The 27,355-nt window shown below is 40.2% G+C and overlaps 1 protein-coding gene across 1 annotated transcript; it reads right to left on the bottom strand.

Annotated features, from left to right (window-relative positions):
• Positions 1-3,158: 3,158 nt before the first annotated feature.
• On the bottom strand, positions 3,159-26,087 carry samm50l (sorting and assembly machinery component 50 homolog, like). The gene is made up of 15 exons (XM_049567093.1): positions 25,903-26,087; positions 24,868-24,981; positions 22,279-22,380; positions 22,059-22,146; positions 21,604-21,710; positions 18,333-18,463; positions 16,786-16,873; positions 16,386-16,514; positions 16,099-16,170; positions 15,006-15,092; positions 12,910-12,980; positions 12,473-12,540; positions 11,988-12,134; positions 10,571-10,712; positions 3,159-4,144 (listed from the first exon to the last, which is right to left on the bottom strand). Exons 1-15 carry the CDS (start codon positions 25,921-25,923, stop codon positions 4,099-4,101), a joined length of 1,413 nt encoding a protein of 470 aa, XP_049423050.1. The 5' UTR covers positions 25,924-26,087; the 3' UTR covers positions 3,159-4,098.
• Between the last annotated feature and the right edge of the window lie 1,268 nt (positions 26,088-27,355).

Below are 27,355 nucleotides of genomic sequence, written 5' to 3'. Positions count from 1 at the left end.
CACATTCAAAAACTGTTGAGATGACAGGAATTTCAGGAGGAGACCCCAACACGGCCCCCTATCACCAATCTGAACAACACTGTGACATCCAGCATTGACACCACCAGGAGCAAAGTCTAGCAGAGGATGTACTTTTTTGCGCCATCTCAGGAAATTCAATCTGCCTCAGGAGCTGCTGATCCAACTTTACACCACAGTCATCCAGTCTGTTCTCTGCACATTTATCACTGTGTGGTTTAGATCAGCCACCAAACAGGAAAGAAAACAACTACAACAGACAGTCAGGACTGCAGAAAGAACTACTGGTGCCAACCTGCCCTCAATCCAGGAATTATATATCTCCAGAGTCAAGAAACAGGCAGGAAACATCACTACAGACCATCACACCCTGGACACACCCTGAGAGGAATGAGCACCAACTAAACTAGCATCCTGCTAACTATTGAACAGGCGTTTGAAATTAAACTGGGTGACCTCCATGCCACATTAGCTTCCAACAAATGCCATTTAACCAAAAGGCTCTTTTTTTATGTGCTCATCTGACAGAACAGAGGACTCTGGTGAGAGAAGGAGCAAAGGCGTGTGCCATATGATTATTAAGGACTGGTGTGAGAGTGGGAACGTGAGCTGTTGTCCTGTTCCTGCTGTGGATCGTCGTTATATGCTGTGCAGGTTGCCCCTGCCCTCCCCTGTTTGGGAGAATTGGCCAAGTGGCTGTCTTGTTGAGGCCAGGATGTGTGGATAGTTAAATCATTCTACAAGTAGAAACCATGGATTACGAGAATCAAATCAAATATGAAACTGTCATGTACACCTACCTCATGTATATAGAGCAACCTGTCAAATTAATCTTCCAACACCCTTTGCACTCTGCGTTATCGCACTGTCAGGCTATTTGCAAAGCTCATTGTGTCTTGTATGGATAGTTTAACATACATATTTATGTCTGTACATAGAAAAAATGTTTAAGTTTACCTTTGTTGCCCTTGTGATTAGCTGTATGTTTATTTCTGTGTTTGTACATCCAGAACAATGGAAAATTCCATGAATGTGTTCACATACTCGGCTAAAAACGCTTATTCTGAAAATAGTCAAAACATTTAAAATGCACTGTGTCCTTCTGCACCACATACAGTTTTTCTCATGGAAAATATGGACTTGATAAGCAGGGCCACTTTTATTTATGAGAATATAAAAATTGTCGACTGATCAACCAACTAGCCAATGGTTGGCAACAGTCGCAAAACATAGTAGCCAAGTTGCTAACACAAGACAACCCAGCAAGGCAATAATTAGAATTAATATTCGGGGGACCTCATCATCCCCAATATTCCAATATGCTCAAAATGTTATTTTTATTGAGGCTAATAAGAAACAGTTCTTAATTTATATGAGCCAACTCTCACTCTATATTCCAACAAATGGTTTAACATTAACCTGTAACCTTTCTGTAGCTGTTTGATTGCCAGTGCGAAGGATCAAGGACCATGCGAGTAAAAAGGTAATGTCTAAATCAGCCATTTATAATACGAAGTGTACAATAATTAACCACAAAGTATGCTGGCACTGTCCTGCACCAATCTTCACTTTGTAATTCTAAAGAGCTATGGTTGACTTGGTCTTAGATATCATGTTGGCAAATGGTTTGAAAGGTACATGGTAGGCTCCTGCAGCATCAACACTTTTTCCAGGGTAAAGATAAACTTCTGAGTAGTTTTATTCCATTTTCACTACGCTTGCCTTCACAGGATCCACCTGCTGTACACCTGCTCAGACTCCCACACAGCACAAGCCCTGATCAAACACATATCTTGCACCATCCGCACTCAACTGCCCTGCACAGGTTCCTGTGGAGCAAAGGTTCAGTCAGCCAGCTCGCAACCTGTAGGGACACAAACACACACACACACACACACACACACACACACACACACACACACACACACACACACATGCATTCATGCCATCTAGAAATGGAAATTTTTCCATCAGCTTAGACTGTACCCTGTGAACCTGGCAACTTTCTGGCAAGTACTGTTGCATTATTAAATAAATCAAATTATAACATTCCCGTGCTGTTGCAAAAGTGCTTTGCTGACTGCTAAAAATTAAAGTTCCTCACTTTTATATCAGATGAAAGGCATGTAGTCCAACCTGTCATACACCTAATCAAAGTCAGTCCTAACCAGAATTACTGCCTCACAGTTGTATACTTCCACAAACCAGTCAAGTTACACTTACAATTTACATCCATTTAAGATCTATACAATCAGCAGATTTTAATGGTGGGCACCCAAGATTAGAGTCACCTTTTCAGTATCTGACCAAACGTCTCCCCTTCTGTTCCTGAGATATGGCATTGAATAACAGCCAGAAGTGTTTTTTTGCAGAATATTATGCTGTCACATTGAAGTTGACCTTTGACCCTTTCGATATAAGTAATCACTTCATTATTTTATCATACTCAACATTTCTGTGAAATTTTGTCACTTAGCATCCTAGTTATGGCCAAAAACATGTTTTCTGAGGTCGCAGTGACCATGACTTTTGACCTACAACCATTAGATTCTAATCAGTTCGTTCTTGAGTCCAAGTGGACGTTTGCACCAAATTTGAGGAAACTCCCTTGAGGCCATCTAAAGATATTTTATTCACGAGAATGAGACAGATGCAAGGTCACAGTTACCTTGACCTTTGAACACCAAATTCTAATCAGGTCATCTTTGACTCAAAGTGGATGTTTGTACCAAATTTAAGAAATCCCCTCGAGGTGTTCTTGAGATAGTGTGTTCACAAGAATGAGACTGATGCAAGGTCACAATGACTTTGTCCTTTGACCATCAAAATCCAATCAGTTCACCACTGACTCCAAGTGGACATTTATGCCAAATTTGAAGAAGTCCCCTCAGGCATTCTTGAAATACCTCAACCTGAAAACATAATACCTCCGGCCATGGCTATTGCTGGTGCAGAGGCATAAAAATACATGATAATAAATACTTAAAGGAAAAATAGCTCACTTTAAAGGCAAGAAACATGAAACACTAACAGAAATCAAATGAAGCATAGTGCCCAAGATCAAGAACCTGCATTTCGTCATTTTTTACACCTAAATGTGTATTTCAGAAATCACAAAGGATCCAAAGACAAACCAGGAGAGCAGCTGTGATTTATTTGTGAATATCTTCAACAACATCAAAAAGAGGACTAACAGTAAGAGCACTGGTGGTGGATGTTGCTCGGGGGGGTGGGGGGGTGGGGGGGTGGGGGTGGGGGTGTCCCACCTCAAGAGATCAATCTTCCGTTTTTCACGTCAACGTTCAACAAACTACTTTGGCAGAGTTGCGTCCCTCCCAACACCGCTGCTTGGTTTAAAAAGTGCTGGTTTGTCTCGGCCCATCCCCTCGCTGCTACTGCAATCATTCAATAACACAGTAACACTTAACAAAACTCATCAGGTCAGAAAAGTGTGTGGTATACTGTCAAACAAAATCATTAACAAATGGTGCTCCTGGATGAGGAGCAGTCCTGGAAGGCAAAAAGGGAACATGCCCAAAATCTATTTTATCATTCTGGAAAATAATTTACTTTGTGCCACCACAGGAAACACAGTGGGTGAAATCACTGGTAGATGACTTTCCACACGGACAGTGCCAGTGCTGGAGCATTCAAAGCAAGAAGAGAGAAACAATGGCTAAGATTAAAAAACAAAACCATAATTCTGTGATTGAATGAAGAGAATAAGCGCTGACATGTTGGAATTTGTAAGATATTTTCATTTTTGCCCAAGTTGTTGACGTGTCTTCTTGATGCCGCTAAGGAAACCTTATACCTAGTTACTTTACTCAAGCCCATTCAGTTTGTACTGTAAAAAAGTTTCACTAGTTTTCTGGCCCAGCACTGGCACCTCGTTGTTTCAAAGTCTTGACTGGTGAATATTAAAGGAGGGTTTGGGGGGTCAGGCACGTTTCCCTGGAACATAGGACCCATGCTAGTGTTACACACTCTACAACAAGTTACAGGTGACAAACAACAAGACATTCTCCCTTTTCACATCACAGCCTCTGCTGTAGTATTGAGAGCAGAAGGGTGATGAGGTCACAGAAAGCGGATTCCTGCTCCAAACTGGACACCGTCACATATCCTACGAGAGGAGAGAAGAGAGAGTATTATGTCATCTTGGGACATGTCCTTATATCACACAGAGCTGTATGTAGCATTTTGAAAACAAGATCAAAATCGATGCTGCAGAACCAGAGATATCCTCTTATTGTATTCCATACATTCTCCTTCCTTGTCAAAACCTGGCACATATATCACCCACAATGCAACTTGACTATGAACAGAGCTGGGTGTGTAATAGCTAGTATAGCTACAGCTAATATAGTCTCTAGCCTCAATCAGAGAGGAGAAGTGAGTTACAGAAGACTTGTAAGATGTTCAGTTATTGTCAGATAACTTCTACACGGGCTGAACTTGAGCTGACAACAAGTTTTTTACACTGCTGCGTTATTTTGCAGCAAAAAGCCTAAACTTTGGATTGTATGGGGACAAAATCTGGGCGACAACTGGTTCATCCTAATCTGCTTCATCTAAAATAGCATTGCTCAGTGGGGGTCTTAACCATCTAGGTGGTGTTCAGACAAAGTCGGGGATGCTGGAAGCAATATTTTTGAAAGGGAGATGTTGAGGTGTTCTTGGGGGGTTTCGTGTGTTTGCTTTTTAGTGCCAGTTTAATTCTACATTACCATTTTCACAATTGCATCATTAGACTTGCTTTTAGCACCATCATCTGAAGCCTTCATTCGACGAGGCTTTCCCTGCTGAAGACAAGACTTTTTTTTCTGAATTGCTTGCTTTTCAGTGTTTGCACTGGAACGGTGTACTCCGGTGCTTCGGGCACACTCCCTCATAAGTTCATTTAACGTGTCAAGGAAGAAAGCTATCCTATTTTTAAACACAGCTGTACTTTATAGACAGACAGAGAGGGGCACTCAAAGGAGGGACAGGCAAGCTTGGATGAAAAAAATGCACTCTCATCCGAGAGGTTGTTGTTTTTTTTGTTTTTTTTGCATAGCAAGAAGCCTTATCTATAGGTCAGTGGTCTGTACAGTTGTCTCCCCTTACTCTTTGTTATATATAGTTTCAGTTATTCACCTCCAATGAAGAATATTGCACAGCCACTTCTCTAAACTTTGTCTCGTCCAGATAAACAACCCCAGGTTTCTTTTCAGCACTGTAGCCAGGCTAACTGAGAGTCAAAGCTCTATTGAGCCTTGTATTCCTTTAGCCCTTAGCAGTAATGATTTTATGAGCTTTTTTAATGACAAAATTCTAACTATTAGAGGCAAAATTCATGACCTCCTGTCCTCAGATAGTACCTATCTAAACTCTAAATTTTGATTGCTTCTCTCCAATTTCTCTTCAAGAATTGACCGCAGTGATTTCTTCATCTAAATCATCAACGTGTCTCTTAGACCCCATCCCAACTAGGCTACTTAAGGAGGTCTTTCTTTAGTTAACACTCAGATATTAGATATGATCAATATATCCTTATTAACAGGCTACGTACCACAGTCTTTTAAGGTAGCTGTAACTAAACCTCTACTAAAAAAGCCCACCCTGGATCCAGAGGTGTTAGCCAACTATAGACCAATATCTAATCTTCCCTTTATGTCAAAGATCCTTGAGAAAGTAGTCGCAGACCAGCTGTGTGATTTTCTCCATGAAAATAATTTATTTGAGGAATTTCAGTCAGGATTTAGAGTGCATCATAGCAGAGACAGCACTAGTTAAAATTACAAATGACCTTCTGATTGCTTCAGACAAAGGACTCGTCTCTGTACTTGTTTTATTAGATCTTAGTGTGGTGTTTGACACTATTGACCATCAAATTCTGCTACAGAGACTGGAACACTTAATTGGCCTAAAAGGTTCTTCACTAAGCTGGTTTAAATCTTATTTATCTGATTGTTTTCAGTTTGTTGACGTTCATAATGAATCATCCTTACGTACTAAAGTTTGTTTTGGAGTTCCGCAAGGTTCTGTGCTCAGACCAATCCTATTTATTCTATATATGCTTCCTTTAGGTAACATCATTAGAAATCACTCTATAAATTTCCATTGTTATGCGGATGATACACAGTTGCATTTATCGATGAAGCCAGAAGAAAGTAATCAATTAACCAAACTCCGTAACTGCCTTAAAGACATAAAAACCTGGATGAGCACCAATTTCCTGATGTTAAATTCAGACAAAACTGAAGTTATTGTTCTTGGCCCCAAACAATTCAGAGACTCTTTATCTGATGACATAGTTTCTCTAGATGGCATTGCTCTGGCCTCTACCACTACTGTAAGAAACCTCGGAGTTACATTTGATCAAGATTTGTCTTTTAATTCTCATTTAAAACAAACCTCACGGACTGCATTTTTTCATCTGTGTAATATTGTGAAAATTAGGCCTATCCTGACCCAAAAAGATGCAGAAAAATTGGTCCACGTTTTTGTTACCTCAAGGCTGGATTACTGTAACTCTCTATTATCAGGTAGCTCTAGTAAGTCCTTAAAAACTCTCCAGCTAATTCAGAATGCAGCAGCACGTGTACTAACAGGAACTAAGAAACGAGATCATATTTCTCCTGTTTTAGCTTCTCTGCACTGGCTCCCTGTAAAATCCAGAACTGAATTTAAAATCCTACTGTTAACTTATAAAGCTCTAAATGGTCAAGCTCCGTCATATCTTAGAGAGCTCATAGTGCCTTATTATCCCACCAGAACACTGCGCTCTGAGAACGCAGGGTTACTCGTGGTCCCTAAAGTCTCCAAAAGTAGATCAGGAGCCAGAGCCTTCAGCTATCGGGCTCCTCTTCTGTGGAATCATCTTCCTGTTACGGTCCGGGAGGCAGACACCATCTCCACATTTAAGACTAGACTTAAGACTTTCCTCTTTGATAAAGCTTATAGTTAGGGCCGGCTCAGGCTTGCCCTGTACCAGCCCCTAGTTAGGCTGACTTAGGGCTAGTCTGCCGGAGGACCCCCCTATAATACACCGGGCACCTTCTCTCTCTCTCTCTCTCTCTCTCTCTCTCTCTCTCTCTCTCATCCTATTACTGCATCTAGCTAACCCGGCCATTCTGGATGTCACTAACTCGGCTTCTTCTCCGGAGCCTTTGTGCTCCACTGTCTCTCAGATTAACTCATATCGCAGCGGTGCCTGGATAGCGTGATGTGTGTGGTTGTGCTGCTGAAGAGGGATCCCTCCTCAGTTGCTCTTCCTGAGGTTTCTACCGTTTTTTTTTCACCTGTTAAAGGGTTTTTTTTGGGGGGAGTTTTTCCTTATCTGCTGTGAGGGTCCAAAGGACAGAGGGATGTTGTATGCTGTAAAGCCCTGTGAGGCAAATTGTGATTTGTGATATTGGGCTTTATAAATAAAATTGATTGAAATTGATTGATTGAACTTCTCCGAGAACACAGATGGGTTGGATGTATTTTGAATATGCAGAACATGAGCAGAAATCTTAGGGAAAAAACAAATATATGAGCTATTAAAGTCCAGGGGTTTATAAATGTATTAAAATGAAATAATGTGTCATGGCTGCGCACATTTAAAGAGGTTACCTCCCCAAACAAAAGACACACAGGAAGAGGGAGTAGAAGAGGAAATCTTGCCTATGTGTGCTGACTCGACAGAGATAACAATACAGAATGTCTGAGAGTCTTACTGCATTATATTATAGTAGATTTTGAATAGTCACCTGCTGCCTGAATTTTATGTTTTCCCTTACGGAAATAAAGACATTTCCACTATTGATTGGTTTTTAAAAATTTACCAGAATGCAGGAAATAAATGTCCTACTAGATGCTTCTTGTTTGGCACCAGTGCCAAATTACTGCTTTCTGACTGGCCTAAGTTGAATGAAATCTGTTATTTGACATTCATTACATGCTTATTTCATGATATAGCACAGAATAATGATTGTCATCAATATTCAGGGGAGACACTTAGCCTACATTTTGACTATGCTGCCACCTCCTGGTTTAACAGTACACCACAGCACATAAAAAAATAACTTCAGACTGCCCAAAATAAGTTAATCAGGGTTGTGTTTAAGTAACCTCCCCATATCCATCTTGATTTAGCACATTTTCTGCAACTTAATTGGCCTCTTGTGAACAAAAGTCTTACCAATCCATTTGGGACTGAAGCCTCCTACTGTGAGATTTTAGCAATCTTTAAGTATAGTACAGCTACACTGTGCGACATAGATCTAATAAACTTGGGTACAAGTTTGATGTATGCAGACTGTACGATGACAGTGCCTACTAAATTGCAGGCTATGACGTACGATCATTGATGTCAATCTGCAAGAACAAAACATCATCAGCGTGCGTCATCCATGTACGCAACTGTAGTGGCAAGAGAAACATAAAAAGAAATATTTATCAAGCCCTGGCTATAGTTGCATTTATGTGTGTCGAAAAAGTCTGGAGAAGAGGAGGAGGAGGAGGAGGAGAATGTGGTCATGGTTGGGGAGGAGGCCAACTTGGCAAGCCGATTTTGCAATGAGAGCTCGAAGTGTATTTATTAGCATCTACTAGCATTTAGCATTGTCACACTAATCAGTGTGTCATTTCATGCTGCATTTCTATTGGTAAGTTATCAGGTCATCCAAAATTTCTGACACTCAGAATTTTATCCCAGGCTGTCTTTGGTTGCAGCAACATGACAACTGCCGTCGTTGAACCTCTCTCACTGAGCGCCGTAGGACCACTGAGCCATGACAAAAGATACTGCCACAATTCTTTCACGTTGGTCATCTTTCGTCTGGGACGGCCCAAAATCACATAATAAATACTGGGCTTTATAAATAAAATTGTTTAGAAAGAGGTCTCCAAGTATCTGTCCAGCAACTTAAATTGCTTCAAGGACAATCACAACTTTTTAACAAGACGCAACCCAACTAATTTTATTCTTACTAGATTCAAAAGTTCAATGGGCAAAAACAACTTTTTATTAAGGGCTGCAGCGTCATGGAATAAACTGCCAGTATCTCTGGAACTGACTGAAGCAGAGAGAAATTTAAAGCAAACTTTGAAGAAATGGTTAGTAAATACTTCCTCTTAACAGGAACCTTGCTAAAACTAACACAGCGTCATCTTGTAATATGTCTTTTATTTCTGTATGTTACTATACTGATATTGTATTTGCGAGCATCTTGCCTCCCCCAAAAGGTTCACAATGGAAATAATTTTATTAGGTGGACGCTTCAAATAAGTCCTCTGGGTTTTTTGCCTCTCCCTGCACTGTATGTGTAATTTTTTCTTACATTTTTGTGTTTTAATTGTGCAAAAAGATAAACTATTAACTATTACCCTGTGGCTTTCTTGTGTGATTTACTCCTTGACAATTGTAACTGGTGAAGCAATTTTATGTGGATTTTGTCATTGTCAAATAAGTCTCTTATTTAACTGATGGGGGACGATAATGGTTCTGGATTATGGATGTGGGGGCGCTGGCCCAAAAAGGTCGAGAACCACAGATCTAAAACGTCTGTCCGAACGAATGTCCATAAAAAACATGAATGGACCTTAGTCCTGTTATATCCAGGGCCCAGTTGTTCAAAAAAATGTAATCTGGATCAGACTGATCTTCTTTTAAATTAAAGTTTCTTTATATTCAAATCAGTTAAGTCACTATTTTTCATCCCAATAGCCCACTGATGAAAACCCTTGTATTTGCAGTTTTAGGTACTGGGTGTCTGATATAAATAAATACACCAGCCTGGTTTCAAGTCAGCCAACATAAACGCTGAAATTGCTGCTTACGGGCATAGATAGCAAAACAGAGATCTTTGCGCATCTTTGTGTGCGTTCCAGTCCCCATGCTACCAAACTATATAGTAGATCAGAAAAAGATTTAGTATGTCCCAATACAGAGTACGTCAAATGCAGTATGCAAAAAATAATATGTTAGAATCTGCAATCTGTGCAGTTATAACTTATAGCGAAATTACATACACTGCAAAGTAAAAACAGCAGAGCTTTCCAGGCTGAACCCAGTGCCCAGGTGGCATTTGTTTTATCTCCATGGTAACGGATACAAAAGCAAGAGGGTCAAAGTTCAGGGCATAACATTATGAGACAGTAGTATGTCCTGATTGTGTGCATACTGCACGCAACGATATGCATTTTTTTAAGGGCAGCTGCATTACATACTAAAAAAAATTATGTCCAAAATATAATGGATATATAAATTACCAATTTCAAAGGTGTATTACATTTTGTTCCTGAAATCCGCCTTGAATCCACCCTTCTGCTGGGATCAGGATAATCCTGATTTCTTAGATCAAAGGTATCCCAATCCTGCCAAAATGTTTTGAACAACAAAAACTGATGGTTTAATCCAGATCAAAGCCAAGATCAGATAACATGAACTAATCCGATTTCAGAATCCTTTTTTTTCCTCTGAGCAAACCATTTTCAAGATTTGATCCAATCCAAAAGCCTAAATCTGCTCAGATTACTTGTGAACAACTGGACCCAGATGTGACAGTGAATAGCAGTGCACCTGTCTCCACTCTGTACTCCCATGGGCACACAGTAGTTGAGCTCCAGTCTGGCAATGTTCCCGAGCCGCAGAACAATTCCTGCTCCATACGACCAGCGAATACACTCAGCTAGCTTCTGAAGGTGTGCCCGGGGACCGTCACCTGCACACACAACACTCAAAATGTTACAACCCACCTGGGGATACAGCCTCCTCTCCAAGTGTCATATACATTTTTTCAAGACTTAAAAAAAAATGCACTAAAACAATTTAAGTGTGTCTAAGCTAAATGAAAATATGTACTTTTTATTCTATAAAGTATCTTTTTGTATACTGCATGTATTAGTCTAAAGCGGTTTTCTACATTACAGTCAGTACATTTACTATACATGCACAGTTAAGTGGAGCTATGGTTATAGCTCGACTAGGCCTTTTAATTGGACTACTGTCCTTGTCCCAGTATATAAGCATGGGAAGGGAATCAATTTATTGGCCCAAGTATGATCAACTCCGCTACAATAGGGAGTGATATGCCCCCTTTCAGCTTGTTAGTATTGGACCTTTTTCCTGTTGACCTGTTATGTTACAGACCAAACAATAGACAAACAAGTAAGCTACAGTAAGCTAGTAGAGGTGGGGGTGTAAAAAAAAACAAAAAAACAAATCGCTGCAGCATGGTATCACAATATTTTTATGTGGCGATATCGTAGTGTAGACTTTTTATTATATAAATTATGGATATGACAAATCCAAATTAAACTTTAGGTAGCCTACTAGAATAATATAATCAATTGCTTTTTCAGTCACTAGATACATTTTGCTGCAAAAAAAAAAAAAAAAAAAAAAAAATACTGAAGTGAGATGAACAGACTGAAAACTTTATCTTATTAGATACAAAATATGTTGACAAAGTTTTTCCTTTAGGGACATAATTTACATTTGATAAAGTAATAAATCGCAATATATTTGATCACAGTACTCAGCATATCGCGACATATTTAAAATCACAATAATATTGTATCGTGACTTAAGTATCGTGGATCCTCTGGTGATTACCACCCCTATTAGCTTTACAGTTCTTTACTGGGAAGGGGTCCATCCAGAAATGCATGGCTCTGGATGTAGATTTCGCCATGTTGTTACCAGCTTCTTCTCCGATAATGCATTTAATGCTATTCGACTTCTGGGACAGAGCCCAGGGCGGAAAATGTGGAGCATGCGCAAAGCACCTAGGCCAGTTTGGGTCAGATTGACTGCAAACATGCAGGACGATTTCAACTCCCAATCACATTTCACTCGAACTAACATGCATACATGTAGTTTAAAAGTCTGGTTTTAATCAGACTAACACAATAAATCCATTTTCTTAAACGTATTGAGTGTTTTGATCATTTCAGCAGGTACTGAATGCATCTAGTAGGATTTTCAGCCCACTCACCATAGTTGAGGTTGCAGAGGTTGCCTGCGTTGAGGAAGAAGTGGGTTCTAAAAAGGTCTCCAAAGCCGCCCTTGCCTGGTCTAAAGGGTAGTGGAGTGTAGAGGTGTACACCACCTGCCCAGTATGCCTCTCCACCCAGATAGTCACCTGGAACACAGAGAGAGAGTATCAAACCAAGGTAAGCTGCTGAACTTTACAAACACACTCAGCTGCAGCTCCATATGTACTCCTTTTCAGTTGTTTACTTCTTCTGTGCATTTCTGAAGTCTTGATAAAATGTTTTCTTTCTCCAAGAGAGGAGCTGCTTGTCCTGTTTTATAGTCTGGGAAAGTAAACCAGTTTGTCCCCTTCTCCCCATCATTTCTGACACAAAATGGTTTAACCACAGCCTCAATTTAAGGAACAGCTGATTATTGTTCCAAAACCTTCTTAAGCAATTTCTTGAGTTCAAGGTTTCTATGACTGACAGTCTAAGGGGTGTCTACCTTCACTCTGTGGCCCAATGCTGTACATCCCAAATCCTCGTACACTGGTGGGACCTCCAAGGTAGAACCTGAACACAACATAAGTGTCACTGAATCATCCAATCAGAGTGCAGCATTGTCTCAAACATTAGGATCATTAATATCACAAAGTTAAAACAAAAATACTAAGGAAAAAAACTGGAAATATTTGGGGGACGAATACTAACAAATTAAAAGAATGCGTCCATTTACATGTAGAGCTTCTTAATGATCAGCTTTGTTATCATTAAGAAGCTGGTAATTAAATACATCTAGATTTAAATTGATATTTAGCATTTTGAGAGCAATCTCTTCACCAAAAAAGTGGTGAAGAGTTGGGATTTTGAGGATTTTACAGCAGCTAGAGTGTGTCTGATGTGTCAGAGCCAGGTGGCTGCTCTTGGATAAATCAGATGTACCTGTCAGCGATGCAGGACGGCTGTCCTCCAATGGGATAAAGCATCCCGCCCCACAGAGAAGCAGACAAGACCTGAAGGGACACAAATTGTTTCCTTTATCTAATCTAAGTATAAAACAAGCAATCTCTGTAGACATGTATGATCTTGTTCACACTTGGCAGGTGTATTGCTGGGGACCCAAGGATGTACTCTGTCAAATTTGAAGCAACCTCAACTTAAGGCTTTTTTTTTGTTTGTTTGTTTTTTGTTACCATACCAACTTTACACATTAATATCATTACAGCCAAGATACACCCGCTAATTAAATCCATGATATTCTACTCTATAGCCACAGTGGTTCTGTCAAAAGCAAGTGACTAAATAAATCCATCCATCCATCCATTTTCATCCGCTTATCCGGGGCCGGGTCGCGGGGGCAGCAGGCCAAGCAAAGCACCCCAGACATCCCTCTTTCCGGCAACGCTTTCCAGCTCCTCCTGGGGGACCCCAAGGTGTTCCCAGGCCAGACGAAATATGTAATTCCTCCAGCTTGTTCTGGGTCTGCCCCGGGGCCTCCTACCAGTGGGACGTGCCCGGGAGACCTCCAGCGGGAGGCGTCCAGGAGGCATCCTAGTCAGATGCCCGAACCACTTCAACTGACCCCTTTCAATGTGAAGGAGCAGCGGCTCTAATCCGAGCTCCTTCCGGATGTCCGAGCTCCTCACCCTACCTCTAAGGCTGAGTCCAGCCACCCCACAGGGGAAACTCATTTCCACTGCTTATATCCGCTATCTCATTCTTTCAGTCACTACCAAGAGCTCATGACCATAGGTGAGCTCATGACCATAGGTGAGGGTTGGGACGTAGATGGATCAGTAAATCGAAAGCTTTGCTTTCCGGCTCAGCTCCCTCCCGCCAACCCGCCGATCCATTTCACGCTCCATTCTACCCTCACTCATGAACAAGACCCCTAGATACTTGAACTCCCTTGCTTGAGGCAGTAACTCTCCCCAACCCGGAGAGGACAATCCACCGGTTTCCGACAGAGAACCATGGCCTCAGACTTGGAGGTGCTGACTCTCATCCCAACTGCTTCACACTCGGCTGAAAAAACGCTTGTGAAAAAAATGTTTGTGAAAATATTTGAGGAGAAATAGGCACTGCGGTAACAGAATCTTGATTCATATTTGATCAGCGCTGCCTAGTTTGACAGTTTCACTGCAGATCATGAGCCGTGATTAACATGATTGACAGCTGCGTTCCAGAGTCCTCTGCTCTGATTGGTTTCATTCAGGCTCTGTGGATTCTTACAAATGCTACCAGGAGCACTATGAGGATGAGGAGGAACGTGATATTTTTCAAATATTATTTGTCGCATGTACTACTTTCAGTTTCAGCAAATATGACAAAAAGTTATTTTTTATAAAAGTTACCAACTACAGCTTTATCATGAAGGGTGAAAGAGAGGAATTATCAGTACAATGTACTTACACTTACTTACTGTCTGTGCATGGTGGGGCTTTCAATTCAAATGTAATACTGTATAGTTTAATGACCAATGACCAGTGCACCATAATTTCATGGTTATATTTTGTGAGTAAAATCTGAATCTGCAGTGTAACCAGTAACATGTCTCAGTCAAGTAAATGTAGTATAATGTACAATGTTTTCAGTATAATATTTTCCTCTGATGTACACAGGTAGCAGTATACTGTTGACTTGTATAATTTTTAAGTGCTTAAAGGGCCTTTTTATGTTATTTCAATGTACAGTGAGTTAGAATCGCAAAATAGTTACATTTTTTTTTCATGTCGAAACATCACAATAAACCAATAGCTGTTTTGGGCCTTGGTGTTTTGCTTAGTGTTGATTGTGAAGTTCTTGAGAAAGCTGCAAAGAGCAATACCACAGGCTGAGCAGTCAGCCCATTCTGAACAGGCATGTACTCAAACAGGCACTGAAACAGGAAAGTTTCTCTAATTTGGTGCTGCTTTGTCGCCCACTGGTGGTTCTTTTAGGCAACTACAAAACACCAAAACAAAACACCAAGAGACGTGCTGCATCTTTGAGAGGCCAGTCATGTTGAAAAGGTCTACAGTGATTTATTTCTGGCTTACAGAGTCCCAGAAGAGCCGTCTGTTGAGCTGCAGCTCAAAATCCTCCTTCAAGAAGCTGGCGTCTCCTCCTGTGTACCCAGCCAGTTCCTGTAGGGCATACAGACATAATGTCTTTATTGGTAGAGAAACAACACAACAAATACATTTTCTGCTATTTACCGCAATTCCCCAAATGTCCCACTAGCTCAGTATTAATGTCTCAAAACTTCACCGAACTGTGCTGAGTTTCAAGACACCAGCAATGAGCTGGGAAGAAGTTGAGATTTCAGATCCACTGTTTCTTTGTCATGTAATCCTAAAGAAACATAAAACCAAGACTTTTTTTGGATGCCATTCAGCCACTAAAAGTGTTTTATCACATCACCGTTGTACATTCAGCATTTGAATGCTTCTGTGTGTGTGTGTGAGTGTGTGTGTATGTGTGTGTGTGTGTGTGTGTGTGTGTGTGTGTGTGTGTGTGTGTGTGGCTGGCTGGCTGGCTGGCTGGCTGGCTGGCTGGCTGGCTTGCTTGCATATATGAGACAAGACACAAGAGCTACTCAATACACGTTTTGATGTTTAACTTTGGTTCATCAGGAGCACGGATATTGACACGTTGTACTCTTTGTGTGAAACTGTATTGCTTCACATATCTAAAAACTAATCTATTGTATGGTGCATGTGGAGTAGAGGATGAAGTTGTTAGAGTGTAAGACTACAAATGATGGCTAAAATGTTGGTGAAATTCTTATGTAAACAAACATGCAAATTAAAACATCAAGCAATATAAAATGCAGCAAAAGGATGTAGGTCAAGCCCACATACAGTACTTTAAGTCGATAACGTAATTATGGTGACAGGCCTAGTTCCAGACTGATACGGTGCACATCTTCTGAGCTGAAGAATGACAAGCAAACACTTCCTGAGCCAGATGGGGCAAAGACCATAAAACGAGTTACTTGAAAGAACCTGTCTTCTCATCAGTAGCAGAAAACAAATCTCATGTATTAAATCAGTTAGTGACTAAATGACCAGTGAATTCACACTGTAAGATATTATTTGCACATTTTTTGATATGTGAGGCAGATCCATGGACATAAGTGTGCACACTTACCTGGTTGATCCGGAGTAAGGCACCTCTGCTGGGAAAGATGGCAGAATTCCTCGAATCGATTGACACAGTGTGCTGCAAACAAACAAACAGAACAGAGCAGGAGTTCTGTTGAACTGCTGTGGTGGACAAAATGCTTTCATAACCCTCATATACATGTCCAGACAATTATATACACCAAAGGCCAAAATGGAAAACAAATGTGTTTTCCAAAGAGAATAAATTGTATAAAACAAAAAAATTCTAAAATGTTGGGTGTACTAGGAAGTGGAGAAAGCTCCAGGCTGTACCGAGAGGGCAGATTTCAGTGAGTGTCCACTTTCCTCTCGCACGGCAAAGGACGCACTGCGTGCAAGACAGCCCAGCTCCCTCCATACACCCTCCCACTTTAGCGTGTGGTTGGTCATCCAGATAGGAAACTGCAGGACAACAGGAAGATGGAGAACTTAAGCTGAGGTGGTTTTAGTTTAAACAAACACACCAGTTACACTTTTTCTTGCAAATAATATGTCCCTCCTGCATGGTACAACAGTTGTGTGTGTCAAGTGTGTTGCAGTTTGGAGTTACACACTGCTGTGAACAAATACAAAGCATGCATGTCCACAAAGTCACAAAGATTCAGCAACTCTTCCTCTCTCTCCTTCTAAATCCTCTTTTTTTTTCATTACAGAAAACAACGCAGCCTCTTACATTGAGTTCTGCAGACGCTCCTCTGTCCGTCTCTTTTAAGGAGCTCCATGGGAACTGACCGGTGACTTTGTACAAGTTGAGTGTGAGGCTGAAACAAAGGACACCAAGTGTGAAAAAACTCTACACCAAAACCGTACGCTGGTGGTGAATTAAAGCTAGAACTGGCAATCCAAGATTTGAGAATCAGCTGTCTTGAAAGCACTGCATTCACTTCATGTCGTCAGGATCCCTCCACTTACTTAGACGCACAATCAAAGGACTATTTAGAACATCAAATGACATAATTGCGTTTAGCACTGCACAGGTGTAAGATTTTTAGAGTACACTAAACATCTAAATGAAAATCACGGTTTCATGGTATATTGTATTACACAATTATGATTATCATCTCATGATGATTATTATTATTATTATTATCAGTTACAATGACCCTTGAATGGTAACTTGGGTATTTTTCAACCTGGAGTATATTTTTCCATGTTTTGTTGTCTACCCATGTTGTTTACATCCATGTCTGTGGAAACGTTGATGCTTCACACACATCTTCCCCCTGGCAGCACAGAGGATCTATACAATCTGCACAGTTTCATGGTGGACACCCAAGATTATTGTCACCAATTCAGTATCTGACCAAATGTCTCCCCTTCTGTTCCTGAAATATGACGTTGAATAATGGCACGACAAGTATTTTATGCAGAGCATTGTGATGTCACAGTGAAGCTGACCTTTGACTTTTTGGATATAAAATGCCATTACTTCTTTATTTTATTGTAGTAGACTTCTGTGTGAAATTTTGGCATAAATAGCCTATGAATGCTTGGGTTATGGCCAAAAACATATTTTGCAAGGTCACTCTAACCTTGGACTTTGACCACAAAATTCTAATCGGTTTGCTCTTCAGTCCTAGTGTTCGTGTTGAAATTCTCTTAAGGTGTTAGATAGATATCATGTTTATGACCAGCCAAGGGACAACAGATGTAAATTAGCAGTTCTGCTAACTCCGACATATTTACAGATGTATTTACTGATGTTCATCAATATGCATTGTCCCTTCCAAATAAACGCTTAAATAAATAAATAAATGAGAATGAGACAGGTACAAGGTCACAATGGCCTTGACCTTTGACCATTAAAATCGAATCAGTTCCTTGCTGAGTCCAAGTAAACATTTGAGCCAAATTTGAAGTAATGCCCTCAAGGTATTCTTGAGATATTGTGTTCACAAGGATGGGATGGACAAAAGGACAACCCAAAATAATAATGCCTCCGGCCACGGCTATCATCACTGCAGAGGCATAAAAATACAATAAGGGTATTTTTTTGGCTTAACAAACACATTATTACTACTGAAACTTCAAAACATTTTTCAGAAGAAATGTTTGTGAAAAAGACTGACAAGTAATCAAGGAGGAAATGGGATGTGCACACACAAGTAAGATTCTCTGTCCAGTTGCTTTTTTCTCAATACCATAGATAAGCAAATGGACATGATAACCACCCATTTTTATACCATGGTATACGGTGAAAGAATACCACTGCAACCCTACTTGCGTTCAAAGTGTCCAGGCTGGGGCTTGAAGAAGGATAGGCCATATGATGTCTCCTTGGTCCCATAGGAGAACTGGAAGGTGAGTTTCTCGGCTCGACCCAACATGTTGGGCAACTTCAGACCCAGCACCTGCAAGACCCAACAAATACTTTTAGCTGATATCAAGTTAGCACTGTGACCATTTAGACTTATAGATTTTTGTGTGTCTGTTAAAGCACCATGTGTCCAGATTCCTCCAATGTAGTTCACTTGAAACTCACTGGGATGATGAGGATGATGATGATGAGGGCTTTTTCACAGTTGATATTTGACTTGTGACAGCAGGAAAAGCACAGGTGCAACCAATAACGTACTAATGAGGCTTCCACTTCATTCAAGTGTCCCAGTAAGCAGTGTCAGTGAGCCAGCATGCACAAAACCACATCCATCCACACTGAAATGAATTGTAACTGTTATTAATGCTATTGAACACACCTGAGCTATTCTGCTATGACATGTCTAAATGTCTGCAGTATTGTCTATTAACATTTAAACAAAATATCCTGTTATGGCTATGAAATAAATAAAACTGAGTTAGCAATTGTTTTTAACACCCATAAATCCAAGGGCGTAGGTTTCATTCCAACATTGACCAGAATGCACGAAATTAGATATGAAATGGGGGGTTCAGGGTCGTCCACCAGAAAATTTTAAACATCGATCACTTAATTTTCCTGCATTCTGGTTAATTTTTATGCACCAATAAATAATGTATTTAATATTGTCAAAATAACTGCAACATTTATGGGTTTTTTTCGGCGTGGACCCCATATTCTATGCCTATGGATTAATCTATTCACTTAAGTGACTAATTGTTTAAGATCAAATCTGTCTTGGGCTTAACATGCCAACAATTTGGTCCTGCCACCTATAACATAACACGATTCTGATAAGTTGGTCAGATACAGTCAGTTTGACACCTGGCAGCCAATCAGAGAGTGTTTTCCATTGTTTTCTGATGTATAAAGGATATTACTACATTGACTCGGGAAGACTTGGGATAATCATTGTCAGGAAACACAGTTTGTTACTGCATCTACAAATCCAAGTTAAAACTCTACTATGCAAAGTGAAAGCCATATATCAACAACATCCAGAAGCACCATGGACTGAGCTCATCTGAGATGGACTGACACAAAGTGGAAAAGTGTGCTGTGATCTGACCAGTCTATCATGGACCTCATGTCCTCCCGGCTAAAGAGGAAAAGGACCATCCAGACTGTTACCAGCACAAAGTTCAAAGCCAGCATCTGTGATGGTATGGAGGTGTGTGAGCGCCCATGGCATCATGGGTAACTCTCAGATGAAGGCACCATTAATGCTGAAAGGTACATACAAGTTTTGGAGCAACATATGCTGCCATCCATATGACATCTTTTTCAGGGACATCCCTGCTTATTGCTGCAAGACTAACGTTGCTGTGTTCCTGCAAGAAGTTAGCGGAGCGAGATGCTCGGCCAGACAGGCAACACTAAGTTGTGTTTAATCGTGTAACGACATAGTTTACATATGGTATGTGCTCTATCTGTTGACCCATATTTTTTCAGAAATCAAAATATTTCCAGACTGCTGATTTATTCCCAAGTAAATAACACTTCATCATCTTTCTCTTGGCTGCTTGCCATCCGCCTGCTGCCATTTGACGGTGACAAAATTTAAAAATAAAACCATACCCTAAAGATGATGAAATGAATCGATGTTTTCACTTTGCATCTATGACATTGGATCATTGACCATTGAATTGATATACCGATCCAGATCGATGGATCGTTACACTCCTAGCAGGTACTAGACTGACCTGCCTGCAGTCCAGACCTATCTGCCACTGAACATGTGCGGCACATTATGAAGTGCAAAACGTGACAACAGAAATCCCAGGTTGTTGAGCAACTGAAGTTGTAAGTCAAACAAGAATGGGAAAGAATCTCACTTTAAACTTCAACAGTTAGTGTCCTCAGTTCCCAAACACTGAGTGTTGTTAATGGAAAGGTGATGTTACACAGTGGTAAACACACAACTTTTTGGAACATGTTGCAGACATCAAATTCAAAATGAGTGTATATTTACAAAAAACAATAAAGTTTATCAGGTTGAACATTAAATATCTTGTCTTTGTACCGTACTCAGTCTAATATAGGTTGGAAAGGATTTACAAACCATTGCATTGTGTTTATATTTAAGTTTAACACAGTGCCCAGCGTTTTTGGAACTGGGGTTGCATGTGTGCAAGAGAAACCCTGAGGGGCCATACGCATGCCACATCTTTAACGCTTATTCAAAGTCAACTTTCAAGACCGCAGAAGCGGGCTGCGTCTGAGGCCTTAGCAATCTTAACAAGCACAGTGTCATAGCCTACTGACCTAAAATCCTGAGTGCAGAGCTGATCTTCTTCTAGGCACTGTTTTTTAAGTGTGCAGGCCTAAAATATTGTCAGTAGTACAGATGTAAAACTCTGGATAGTCCTATAAAATTATTAACTTCAACTCCACATTTATCACAGATTGGTATTAACGCGGTTGGTTGGTCCTTGTCACCTGACATACAGTGCGCGCTACTGTGGTCTGAAAGTTGAGCTCTGTTTATCCCAGGGTGCAGCTGTCCCGGCCTGAAAAATAGGCGCTCCGTAATGTGTGCACGTCGTGACAGCATCATTCTGGCATTTGGCCACACCCACAGCGCATCTACATTGAAAACAATTAATTTGAGGGCACAAACAACATGGCATGTGTACATCCTCTAATTCACTATGCAATGCAGTCCTGCTCCAACTCCAGCCCATATTGTACCGCAGTAGCCAGAACTATAACTATAATATTATTACTTTCAATAATGTTGTTGTAAGCTACTGTCATTACCTGCATCTCTCTCTCTCTCTTTCTCTGTCTCATTGTGTCATGTGGATTACTGTTAATTTGTTATGCTGATCTGTTCTGAACGACATCTATTGCACGTCTGTCCGTCCTGGAAGAGGGATCCCTCCTCAGTTGCTCTTCCTGAGGTTTCTACCGTTTTTTTTCCCCGTTAAAGGGGTTTTTTGGGGAGTTTTTCCTTATCCGCTGCGAGGGTCATAAGGACAGAGGGATGTCGTATGCTGTAAAGCCCTGTGAGGCAAATTGTGATTTGTGATATTGGGCTTTATAAATAAAATTGAATTGAAGTGAATTGAATTGAAAATTGAATAATAAAAAAGAAAACTGACATGAGTTGTACATCGGTGCTGTTTCTCTCACCATGCTTCCTTCATTGTTGCCAACCATGGTGTTGTAGCTTCCTGTCAGCCTTTTTATCTCTGTCACCTCAAACGTTACATCCAGACCGTTGGGCAGAGCATCCGAACCTGAGGAGGTACAATGAATCAGAATCCGCATCATCACAGGGCCATTATCCCATAGAAAAACACTAAGTGCTCATATCATCTCAAAACAAGACTTCTCACAAAATATACTGTATGTACTGATCTGGTGAATTTAAATATCGCTATTTCTACTTTAAAACCTCGTGCTAGCCTTGGCAGGTAATCTACAAAATTGTCTAACACAGGGTTTCCAACAGATTCATTTATTTGAGGCAGCCTGCCACGATTAAAACATCTGCTGCCACATTTTGATTTTCTATTATTGCCACTGTTCACAATGAAGGAATATTAGAAAATGTTCTTTTTCACATTTGGGTTTGAATGAGTTACCTTCAGATGTATCGATTAGAACCTCCACCTCTTTAAAGATTCCCAGGCGGAGCAACTTCTGTCTGGCGATATGAGATTTTTTCATCACCTACAACCATGACAGAAACAGAGCTCTGTGCTTTGGAACCCTCATCTTCTGGACCTGACATAATTTAAAACTTTTCCGAACCTGACAGAGTGCTCTCATGCCTTAATGTGCAGTACAATCATAAATACATACATCGATGAGGTTTTTGGCATGAAAAACATCGGAGATCTCATAACCGAGCAGGTCCTCTTTAGTTCTTCCAAGACCCTGGATATTGACATGTTGGACAACCACCTGCAATCAAAGATATTTACTTGGATTACTTTCCTATCATCATTATATAGGGATACTAACACATTTAAAATGGATTTAACCTGTAACCTGTGAAAAATCATCTTAAATGGACAGTTTCCTATGTATCAGTCTAGATAGTTTTGGTGTGAGTTGCAGAGTGTTAGAGATATCAACGTCCTACCTCCAGAGCTGGAGCAAAAACCAGAAGCCTACAAAACTGCTACAAAATGGATCATTTTATTATTAATTTTGATTTATCAGCAGACTTAGTTTCAATATATGGTTGGAAGATGATGAGGCTGCTGCTGCTTCTGCCTTGGTACATAATGAACACACACATGCTCTATATATGTTTATGTATATGGGCTAAAATCTACAGAAAAACTTGTCACAATCCTGAAAATATATAGCCTGATATGTAATATTTAGAAGCACACTGGAAGTCAACTCCCTGGAGTGCAGCAAGCCAGAGTGTGACCTCAGTTGTTTTATAAAATGGCTGAACGCCATCTAATATAAATTGAGGCAGAATATTTCATTAAATTCTTTTCATTATTTCATTAATAAAAACGTTGTGGATTTTGGAAATAATGACATTTATCTTTTTTTAATTAATTGTGAATTTTGGACTTTACAATGCTTGAGTTACTGGAAATGTCTGGCATCCTCTGGCGTCCCCCATCAGCTGTGCTGGTGACAAGGTGCTATACTAGCTTAAAAATACTGGTGAAGTCTGCAGATGTAAACTAAATCTGAATTAGGGTTGCAGCAACATAGCCTACCAGATTTAAAGGGAAATTTTGGTTTATTTCAACCCGTCTCCTATCGTCCTAAATTTGTTTCAAGTGACTAGTGACATACAGATAATAATTAGCATGTTAGCCATTAGCCTAGATACAGCCGTAGCATCAGACCTGTTAAAACTTAAGTGAACGGGCATACCTTCAAGTGCAAAGTTAGTCCACTAAACAAGCTTTTTTTCCACAAAGACCACCTCATATCGTTAGGATAAATGTCAGAGAACATATAGAAAATGACATGTAAACGTGTTGTCTTACCTTACTGGTGTGCTGCCATGTTTGTTTACAATTTAGCTCTGCTTTCCAAAGCGTGGCCAAAATATCGCGAGAACAAGCAGCGATCTCATAGCGTGCCTGAACAAGCGGCAACAGCTGGAAGGCAGAACCAGACGGTCGCCTGAACGGAAGAGGAGGAGGAGGAGGAGAGAGAGAGAGGCGCAACAGGTAACGTTAGAGGACGAGAGGGGAGGAATGGCTGCCACAAGGCTGCGTAGCTCTGGAGATTGGTGGTGTACCTGTGAATGCTGTGCCCCAGTGCCCACAGAAGAGGAATGCCTCTGTTGTAAGGAATGGGACCGGTTGCAGCCTTATTTTCAAGGTCTGGATGTGACCGAGGACAAGACACCTCCACCTGCAGTAACGTTAGTATCCAGCTGGGCTTTATCTAGAGCTGGCAAGATATATTTCGGCTGCGCTTTGGAAAGCAGAGCTAGAGGGATAAACAAACATGGCAGCACACTGGTAAGGAAGGACAACACGTTTACATGTTGTTTTCTATATGTTCTCTGACATTTATCCTAACGATATGAGGCGGTCTTTGTGGAAAAAAAGCTTGTTTAGTGGACTAACTTTGCACTTGAAGGGATGCCCGTTCACTTACGTTTTAACAGGTCTGACGCTACGGCTGTATCTAGGCTAACGGCTAACATGCTAACTATTATTTCTATGTCACTAGTCACTTGAAACAAATTTAGGACGATAGGGGACGGGTTGAAATAAACCGAAATTTCCCTTTAAGATATACTGTGATATGGAAATTTACTTTTATCATACCATGTCCATTTGCTTATACGATATTGAAGAAAAAAAATGCAAGTGGAAGGAGAATCTCAATTATATTTGAGTTATTTTCAAAGGGGAGACTTTTTACATATACTTCCATTAAAATAAAAGGTTTCAAGTTTCAGTTACAGTAATAAAACATTGGCTCAACCAACAATAACCCTTCTGTTTTCAGTCCTTTAAGGGTATTTCTGACTGATAATAATATAAATACTTTAATTCTGTGGTACCGTGAAACAGCTTTGTTTTCTGAGATGGTTATGGTACCACGAAAATCTCATAGCACTGCATCCCTAATCTGAATATGGATTTTTTTCCCCCAGCAGATATCTTACTCATAATAAAACTGAGCTAGCTAAGCAGTTTCGCATTTATATCTGGGGTATTTATTTAGTTTGGGAATCTCTAGAAAGTATTAAGCTCAAGTTGGCTGGCCAACTCAACAGGAAAATGTGTCCAATACTGGTTATAACTAAGGTTTGACCTACTTTCTGGAGTTGTAAACTAGGTTTCATTACGGAGTCTAGTTATGTGACTACTGTTTTCAAGTTATTGGTCATTGCTTAAGTAAATACTATTGTATCTATATTTTATTTTGGATACTATAACTACTGCTATCGCTCACATCTTTGTTTTCTAGGATCTCCTGCTTGGACTCCTGCTCTGGTTCTGGAGGCTCCATCAAGTCATCAGGGTGGACACCCAAGTCCCGGCCATGCATCGGGAGAGGATCCAGACTCTGAAAAAATTATAAACACAATAGCGCTTTAAGTGACATCACCTGTGCGAGCTAAAACAAAGAAAGTTCATTTTCAAATGCAGTGCCAGATCAGCTGTGTGTGTGTGTGTGTGTGTATGTGTGTAAAAAACAAAAATATATTAAGACTGGCACTGTCTAAGTTTATATTTTGTTTCGTTTATGTGTTGAATGAGAATATGAAGCGAGGTAAGGTAAGACTTAAGCTTATGCTCACACAGTTCAATACAACGACATCACACAAATATATGTGGCACTTTTAAAGAGCAGCTGTCATGGAAGAGAAAGGGCAGGAAAGTCAGTGGGTGGGGCTTAAAAAAGAGGACTGATGTCTCACGACAAATAAAGGTCACTGCATATGACAGGGTGAGTCATTTCACACAGGTTTGGACAGCAGGGTCAACTTTTTATCACAATTAGTGAATTTAAGATGAATAGGAATTTTGATATGGGGACCTTGTTGGGTGTTTGTTTGTTGTGAGGTGGTGATCGACCCGCCTTATAAAAAAATAAAAACATTTTCTGAACTTATGACTCTATTCCGGGCTCATATAATGGCTTCTTGGGATGTTCTTCTGTGTAAATATCATCTGCAAGCACAAATAACCCGCTAAATATCATCACAATGAACTATTGTTTCAGAAAATGTGATATAAAGATCCCGCCCAGTCTATACTAGCAGCAGTACGGACATTTAAGTTAGCTTAATGCAAAGCTGCATCGTGTCACCGTCCACAGTTGTCCAGTGTAAGCTCATGTTCACTTGACTTTCCTGTCTCTGTGTCCAGCTGTGTGGGACAGTACATCGAGTACAACACTGTTCAGTCTGCAGCCTTCACTTGGCTGGGAGGTCATGGTCGGAAACATAGGAAAGGCCAGCTATCAGGAAGAAACACAGTTTACCTTAGCATGGACAGTCCCCATTATAACTATCCGCTCCTAGAAGCCTCTTCAATCAGGGTTAGCTGCGCGCTATACGGGAGAAATGTAATAAATGACAGCGGCTACTTTCTCCAGTACCAATCCCCCTTCAAGGGAGACGCCATGACAGTTGGTGAGATCTCGCGTTGTGTTCAGGCTCGTTCGAGATGAACTGCGGCTGGAAAGTGGACGAGATCAGGCGGGTTACAGATTTCCGGCAGATTACAGCCCAGCAGCCTTCAGTCTTTTTTTCTTTTCCTTACTTCATTTATCACAAGGAGAAGAGAACAAGTCGGGAAATACAAGTTAAAGGATAAAAGAAATTAATATTAATGGTCGACATGGTGCTACAGCACAAGCGCAAACAAAAAAGGCAGCCGAAATAAATAGAAACAATCAGGTGAACAAAAAAGCACAAGGCAAGGCTACGTTTTTTAGTTCTGTTTTGCTTTGTTTTGTTTGGCTTTACTATTCATTTTTTCCATATATTTCAGCGACTTTAAGTAGTTGGCAAAGTTTTTTTTTTATAAGCACAGTGAAAGAGGGAGTACATCCTCTCCACTTACAAGTATGAACGTGGTATTTATTCCAAATAATGACAAGTATGTAACAGTACCTGAAATATTTGCATCCAGGTTAACCATGAAATGAGCCATATCAATGTGACTAAATGATGGAATGTTATCCATTTTTAAGACAGCCAGTTGTGAATATAAGAAATATAAGACCAAACCCAAGTTACACATGAACATTTGAAAATACATGGTTAATGGTTTCAACCTCTGAGGAACAAAAGGTGCAGAAGGTTCAAATCTAAATATTTTATGAAGGAAATTATTGACAGAGTATATCCTGACACAATTTTAAAATGAGTCTCAACATCAGCAGGACATGATAAGTAAAATGAAAAGGACTTCTTCCTTAAAGGGACCTTAATATTATCCCGTACAGAGCATGAGTTGAAGTCCTCCAATGTTTTTTAGTTTAAAAACCATGCTAATCATTCTGTTATCATATTTTTTATCCATCAAGTTAACGTCACCGACTTTTAAAGAGGGTAAACCAGGTGAAATCAGAGAAAATTGTACGCTGCTTTGTACCATACAAAATAAAGGAATGTGAATTGCTCTGCAGATTTGGTCATACCCTTTTCCTGAAACAGTAACATTTAACTTTCCGGAAAAATCTTCAAAGGATAACAAGTGTTTCTATCTGGAGTAAATAAGTCATACACAAAAATTAAACCCTTGTTATACCAGTCAGCTTTAAAAATGGATTTTCTCTTAATGGCAATGACCCTGTTGTTCCATAATAAAGAACTATGTGGTGAAAGGTTGTGGGAAAATATAATTTTACCAAAATGCTAGCAGCCTTCAGTCTGTACAGGAAGTCACAGAAACACTCACATCCATTTAGATCTGATGCCGATTTATTA

Source organism: Epinephelus fuscoguttatus, linkage group LG22, assembly GCF_011397635.1.
Source record: "Epinephelus fuscoguttatus linkage group LG22, E.fuscoguttatus.final_Chr_v1".
Classification (NCBI taxonomy): domain Eukaryota; kingdom Metazoa; phylum Chordata; class Actinopteri; order Perciformes; family Serranidae; genus Epinephelus; species Epinephelus fuscoguttatus.
Note: the sequence above shows the minus strand (reverse complement) of the source record. Positions and strands in the feature narration are given on the sequence as shown.